Source organism: Manihot esculenta, chromosome 14, assembly GCF_001659605.2.
Source record: "Manihot esculenta cultivar AM560-2 chromosome 14, M.esculenta_v8, whole genome shotgun sequence".
NCBI classification, from domain to species: domain Eukaryota; kingdom Viridiplantae; phylum Streptophyta; class Magnoliopsida; order Malpighiales; family Euphorbiaceae; genus Manihot; species Manihot esculenta.
The window spans coordinates 14,253,966-14,261,767 of NC_035174.2; the positions used below are offsets into that span (position 1 = coordinate 14,253,966).

The 7,802-nt window shown below is 39.6% G+C and overlaps 1 protein-coding gene across 1 annotated transcript; it reads left to right on the forward strand.

Annotated features, from left to right (window-relative positions):
• On the forward strand, positions 1-1,160 carry LOC110631236 (probable xyloglucan endotransglucosylase/hydrolase protein 23). Its single transcript, XM_021778989.2, has 3 exons — positions 1-347; positions 439-632; positions 704-1,160. The coding sequence occupies exons 1-3, from the start codon at positions 72-74 to the stop codon at positions 1,113-1,115; spliced, it is 882 nt and encodes a 293-aa protein (XP_021634681.1). The 5' UTR covers positions 1-71; the 3' UTR covers positions 1,116-1,160.
• Positions 1,161-7,802: the final 6,642 nt, after the last annotated feature.

Sequence of the window (7,802 nt, forward strand, 5' to 3'; positions counted from 1 at the left end):
CCCAGTGCTTAGCCATTTCCTCGTCCCACTTCAGAACAATTTCTATTTTCTCACTCCTATTTCCCATTACAATGGCTTCTTCAAGGTTTTCAAATCACTTATTGTTTCTCTCTCTTGTAATTAGCTATCTGATGTTTGCATTTTCTGGGAACTTCAACGAAGAGTTTGACATCACCTGGGGAGATGGTCGAGCTAAGATACTTAACAATGGGGAGCTGCTTACCCTTAACCTTGACAAAGCTTCTGGGTCAGGATTCCGATCCAAGAATGAGTATCTGTTTGGGAAGTTTGATATGCAGCTCAAGCTTATTCCTGGCAACTCTGCTGGTACCGTCACTGCCTATTATGTAAGTTCTCAGTTTCTATCAGTTGCTGTTTGTTTGAATCGTTCAATTATGATTTTGCATAATTGATTAACACTGGAAGTGAATTTTGCAGTTATCTTCTAAAGGGTCGACTTGGGATGAGATTGATTTCGAGTTCTTGGGGAATTTGAGCAATGATCCATACATTCTCCACACCAACGTGTTTAGCCAAGGCAAAGGCAATAGAGAGCAACAATTTTACCTGTGGTTTGACCCAACTGCAGATTTCCACACCTATTCCATCCTGTGGAATCCTCAACTTATCATGTAAGCCAAACACCTCCATCAACCCATATTAATTTTGATGTTTACTCTACTGATCTTTCTGTTTTTTTCAGCTTTTCTGTGGATGGAACTCCCATTAGAGAGTTCAAGAACCTGGAGTCAATCGGTGTTCCATTCCCAAAGAATCAACCAATGAGGATTTATTCTAGTCTATGGAATGCTGATGACTGGGCTACAAGGCATGGTCTTGTGAAGACAGATTGGACTCAAGCTCCTTTCACTGCTTCCTTTAGGAACTTCAAAGCAAATGCTTGTGTTTGGTCCAATGGAGCATCTTCTTGTGGTGCAAATTCTTCTTGGATTTCAGAGGAACTTGATTCAACAAGTCAGGAGAGGCTGAAATGGGTGCAGAAGAACTATATGATATATAATTACTGCACTGATACTAAGAGATTTCCACAAGGACTTCCTCCTGAATGTATCATGTCTTGGCTCCATCATGAATTGGGTATTAATTATGTATAGTGAATTTAATAAATTTTCAACTTTGATTATTATTTTGTCAGAATATATTCAGTATCATTAACCAAAGAGGCAGAGTATATAGGCCCAAAAGGCCACAGGGTTCCTAACAGGCTCCTTAAACTCAATCTTAAAAGAAAAAGAATCCCTAAAACCAAAAACCCAACTAAGAAACTCGACAACAGCTACAAACACAGCTGAAGTGCCAAAGGAGTGTCGTGGGACTAATAAAATTTTATTAGTTTAATAAAATTCAAACTGATAATAACAACAAATCGAATAAAAAGAAATATAAATAAGTAACTAAATTATTAATAAATTTATTAAATTAAAATTTTATTTGGGATGAAGTAATCATATGAAGAATTAATTTTTAGTTTCTTTGAATGTAAAGATGGGAGCCATGGAAAAAATAAAAAGGGACAGAAAAATATGGGAGAGAAAAATCTGAAGTGATTGTTTTTCTTTTTTAATCTAAAAATCTGTTATATCAAGTTAGAGTGAATTTTTTAAAATAAAATTAAATTTGAAGGATTTTATTAAAATAAATTAAAGAACAATCATGAAAATGAAATAAAATTTAAAATTATGTGACCATAATTAAAAATTACCTCAGGTATATTTATTTTATCTAATTTCTTTTTAGTAATAAATTAAAGGTTAAATACATGTATAACACTTAAACTTTATTAAAAAATACTTAAATATATTCTAAACTTTTAAAACGTGCTATTATACATTTGAATTTTTCTAAAATAGTGTTAAATAGATTTTAATATGCCAATAATAGTACATGTAGAGTGCACTGATATTCACTATAATTTATTAAGTTACGTGGACAGTTGACCTGATAGTAAAAAAATAAAATATTGTTCATTTTAAATTACTCAATTAAAACCCTAACTCTTAAGTTTAAATCCCTAAAATCTCAAATAGCTAAGCCAATCACCCTCACAATATCCATTCAAAATCTGTATTTACAGTTCTTTATAGCTTCCTAGCTAATTTTACAAAAAAAAAAAAATGAAAAAAAAAAATAAAAACCCAACTCTTTCTCTTTCTCCTCCTCAACAACATTAACAACACTTGGGAAAGTCGATGATGGGTACTTCACTTGTACGGACAATGGGACGTGATGACTGCTGGGCTTCACTCATCTTAGGGAGACTAAGCCTAAAGAGGCGAAACAGGCTCAGAGTCTAGAAATCCACTCATTTGGCCGGTCCAAATGACCTGAATTCTGTCCAAGAAGGGCAGCAGTTCTCTTTTTCCAGCCCTACAACTCCTATCAGTCATCCACCTATGTTGCTTAATCCGTCGTCGAGCTCGGCAGAGAACACACTTAGAACCACCATCTCAAACCAAGAGCTCCAAACCATAGCCCTCCAGCTGCAAAACACCACCCACTGGCTGGGGCAAGTAATGCAACAAAGGGGTCTCAATACCCCATTGAATGTATTTCGTAGCTGAAGGAACCCCTACCACAGAACCTCAACCCACCTTTAACCACCCAATCCCTCAACAAAGCAGCCATAGAACCGGGGCAGAAAGTAGAGGAGTTGATAGGGAGGAGGAGCCAGTAGCCAGAGCTCACGGAAGAAGGGTAAGAGAACTCATTGAGAACGATGAGGCAGAAAGCTATTCTGTGGGATCGGCCAAGAGGATAAAAAGTGAAGAGTGGAAAGAGGGGTACCGCCTAGAGAAGAGGCCTATACAGGAGGAGGAAGACGTAGACCAAAAGCTGTAAAAGATGAGAGAATAGCTCCTTGCCGAGCTGGGGGCAAAGGACCACAGCCAGACCCTTTTGCCCACCTCCTCGCCTTTTTCGGGGTGGATCCAACCGGAGACCATCCCCAAGAAGTTCATGATGCCTCCCATGGCGACATATGATGGGACGGAAAACCCAAGGGAGCACATCTTAAACTATAAGACATTCATGGAGCTGCAAACCCTGTCGGATGCCTTGTTGTGCAAGGTATTCCCTACAACGCTCACAGGACCAGCGAGGGCCTGGTTTAACAATTTGGAGGCTAGGAGTATCAGGAGCTTTGGCGACCTCGCCAATCTCTTCATCAGCCGATTCATAGCAGGAGTCCCGACTGAAAGGAAAACCAGTTGATCAAACCAAATTTAGACCATTTTACTATGTTGTTATTAATGTTAATTTACATTTTTTCTGCCTAATTCTGTGGTTTTGATATTATTTTGTAGAAGATATAGCACGCTTAGCCTCTCTCGCTCTCACATAAAATATCTGTTTTGCCTTCCCCTCTTGCATCTTTTCTCTCACCAATGGGCCATTTATTGGTCTTGATTCTTTTCCAGCCTCTTTACCCTCAAACTCACTCTTTGCTCTCATCTTTTCCGCAGAATTCAAGCTCTCACTCCCCTTTGTGGCCAAGGCTGAAGCCTCCCTCTCCCTCTCCAGCATCTTTATTTGATCAACATATACCTCTTGATGTGATAAAGGAGCGAGTATAACCTTCTGTCCTTCATGAGTGAAGGAGTACTTGTTATTGAACCCATCATGTTGCACATTTCTATCATGTTGCCACGGTCTGCCCAACAACATATGACTTGCCTGCATAGGTACCACATCATACAAGATCGCATCCTTGTACCTACCAATAGAAAATGGTATAACCACCTGGCGTGTAACCCTAACCTCTCCACAATCATTCAACCATTGCAATCTATATGGCTTAGGGTGTTTAATAGAAGCCAAACTCAATTTCTCCACCATATACACACTAGCCACATTTGTGCAACTACCCCCTTTAATAATGAGAGTACACACTTTTCCATTAACCAAACATCTAGTGTGAAATATGTTTTCCCGTTGTTCTAGGCTTTCTTCCTTAACCTGGATATTCAAAGCACGCCTAGCAACAAGCATCTCACCACGTTCAGCAAGCAACACATTATCAACAAACACATCCGAATCATCACAGTCATTATGAGCATAAATCAATTCAGTCATATTAGCATATATCTCATCGTCACTATGATCAGAATCAGGCACTACACCCCCATCAGCAGTTGCTATCATAACTCTTTTATTAAGACATTGAGATGCAATATGTCCTTTTCCCAAACATTTAAAACATTTTATCTCTCTATTAGGGTTAGAAGAGTTAGAAGTACCTGACTGTTCCTTGTTATTCCCTTGAGAAGGTCCTTGTTAGTGGGAACCGAATCTTTGCCCCCTTGGATTGGGCTTTTGTAATCTTTCTTTTCTCCACTTCTATAGCCTGGAAATCCACCACCACTATTTGAGGACTTGTATGTGAGTTTAAGATTATTTCTGCCCTTGTGTCGCCTTTCTATTTTCATTGCTTTATCTACCATATCCTCCATGGTATTGTATTGGTACATGTCAAGTTCTTCAGCAATGTAGTGGTTAAGACCACCTAGAAATCTGGACATCAACATTTGCTCATCCTCCTCAATATGAGCCCTAGCCATCATCATCTCTATCTCCTTGTGGTATTCTTCCACACTCTTTCCTCCTTGCACCAGTCTTGCCAACCTGTTGTACAAATCCCTATAATAGTGCGAATGAATAAATCTTTGGCGCATCAACTCTTTCAAGTAGTCCCATGGTGGAACTGCCCTTAAGCCCTTATTCCTCCTAGTGGATTTCAATTGATCCCACCAGAAAGAGGCATAACCCGTGAACTCAACGGCGGCGATATGAGACTTCTTCTCCTCGGTATAGTTATGACACTCAAATATTTGCTCAGTTTTTCTCTCCCATTCATGTATTCTTCAGCATTGTTATTCCCTTTAAATTCAGGAACTTTCATCTTTATGGAGCTCAAGTCACCATCAATTGTGTTGGTTTGGTATGTCTCGGTGTCATCATCATTTCTGCCAAGTCTAGCATCTCCACCACTATTCCACCCTACGCCACTTCTATTACCTCCATGAACTTCTCCTCTCCCCCTTCCTTGTCCGACAATATCTTCTGTATCATCAACTTCACCTCGAACTTGAGGTTTTCGGACTTGTGGTCTATCGGGGTTAAGAATTCGATGGGCCATTCTTGTAGAAGTGGAAGCCTCTGAGACTTTCAAACTCTCCATACTTACGGTCATCCTCTCAAGAGCCCTACTGAGCCTTTGTAACTCACCACTGACTGATTTCTTAAAGATCTCATAATCGTTACCCATGTCTAATTCACTTTCACCAGTGCTATCCACCACATTCTTGTCTTTACTCATCCTACCATAAATCAACAAAGAACAAAGAGAACGAGCAACTATTGTGTTAGAAAGGAAAGCACTCAAGTGTCTGTACACTTACCACTCTGGCTCTGATACCAACTGACGCGGAGCCCTATGGCACAAGCCTCAAACCCACACGCACAAGTAGATACGGAATCCAAAGATTTGATAAACCCACCTCCTATGGCACCCCAAACTTAGAGAAGCTGAAACACCAATGATCGAAGGATTTAGATGAGAATCCGACAAACGCCACAACGAATAGTTGATAAGTTAGCCAAGATTCCTGGTGCAATTGATGAAAGCAAATCCTCACTCTAACTCAAAGCAACACACGCCAAAGGCATGAAAAAAATTCTGAAAAGTTTGATTAAAAGCTGCCTCTTACAATTGTTTCTTATCCTTATATAGTAAGGAGAAAAACAAATAAAACCCTAAACACTCTTCTTGGGTCTGACTTAAACACCTAAGGCCCAAACCCAATCACACACTAAAATAACGCATAGGTATTAAAACATAAGCCCAAAACATGGCCCAACACTCTAAAACTTAAAAGATAAAATATGACCAGAATACAAGCCCAAACAAAGCTAAAATAAAACAAGTGTTAAATCATAAAAATATAGCAAGCCCATCATATCAATGCTGAATAAATTAGACAGCGCTATCTCCATTACACACCTTAAGCAAGGTGAGTAGCTTAGGTGTGTCTTCAAGCTTCACGAGACATTTGCCAAAGGCAAGCTCAGTCAATTCTTGTGTTACTTGTTCTTGAATGTGTAAGTTCATAGCTGATTCAAGCTTCTTAGCTTTGCTCTTTGTCACTGGTCCAATAGGGAGCACCAATGGATCCTTGCTTCGTTGATTCCCATGTGATTGGGTTTGCTGGTTCGTATCAGTTTGAGGCTTGTGCCATAGGGTTCCGCGTCACAAGGAGATTGTTGATGTGGTTGATTTGTAACCATATGTTGATTTGGAAGACTTGGTGCACATTGCCATTAAGGTGGAAAGACAAAAAGGCCGAAATAGATGGGGGAGTAACAGGGCTGCTCAAAACTCCAACAGCAAATGGGGTTTCAAATGGAACACCAAGACTGATCCTAAAAGGTTTGGTTAGTCTTCAACTCAAAAAGGCATGTTACCTTCCAAAGAAACATCCAACTCTCTTGGTAAAAATGAATCAGCCCCTAAATCTAATAGGACTAGAGATATTCAGTGCTTTAAATGTAAAGGGCGTGGGCATGATACGAACCAGCAAACCCAATCACATGAGAATCAAGGAAGCAAGGATCCATTGGTGCTCCCTAGTGGACCAGTGACAAGGAGCAAAGCTAAGAAGCTTGAAGCAGCTATGAACTTACACATTCAAGAACAAGTAACACAAGAATTGATTGAGCTTGCCTTTGGCAAATATCTTGTGAAGTTTGAAGACACACCTAAGCTACTCACCTTGCTTAAGGTGTGTAATGGAGATAGCGCTGTCTAATTTATTCAGCATTGATATGATGGGCTTTCTATATTTTTATGATTTAACACTTGTTTTATTTTAGCTTTGTTTGGGCTTATATTCTGGCCATATTTTATCTTTTAAGTTTTAGAGTGTTGGGCCATGTTTTGGGCTTATGTTTTAATACTTGTGTGTTATTTTAGTGTGTGATTGGGCTTGGGCCTTAGGTGTTTAAGTCAGACCCAAGAAGAGTGTTTAGGGTTTTATTTGTTTTTCTCCTTACAATATAAGGATAAGAAACAATTGTAAGAGGCGGCTTTTAATCAAACTTTTCAGAATTTCTTTCATGCCTTTGGCGTGTATTGCTTTGAGTGAGAGTGAGGATTTGCTTTCATCAATTGCACCAGGAATCTTGGCTAACTTATTAACTTTTCGTTGTGGCGTTTGTCGGATTCTCATCTAAATCCTTCGATCATTGGTGTTTCAGCTTCTCTAAGTTTGGGGTGCCATAGGAGGTGGGTTTATCAAATCTTTGGATTCCGTATCTACTTGTGCGTGTAGGTTTGAGGCTTGTACCATAGGGTTCCGCGTCAGTGGGCATTATGCCAATGAGTGTGTTAATAAATGTGCCATGATCGTGAGGGGGAGATGAGATAGTCTCCGAAACTGATTATGATTCTGATGAAATACCACCTTTAGAAGATTTTTCTGATGTAGAGATAGAAGAGTATCCTGTTCAGGGAGAGTCCTTGGCCATATTGCGTACTTTAAATGTTTCTATTAAAGAAGACGGGCTTGAACAGCGTGAAAACATCTTTCACACTCGTTGTTTGATAGGTGGTAAAGTCTGTGGTCCAAAGCATGGTTCCCGTTTGAACTTAGTGAGGGGTTTAGTAACGCGGGTGACTGGTTTACTAGTGCTTTTGGGCTAGAAAATGAGAACACCAGACCTTCCTGAGTCGAGTTCAGGTCGTTCGAGTTGATTCCTGTATAGTTTGCGCCATAATTGGCCATATG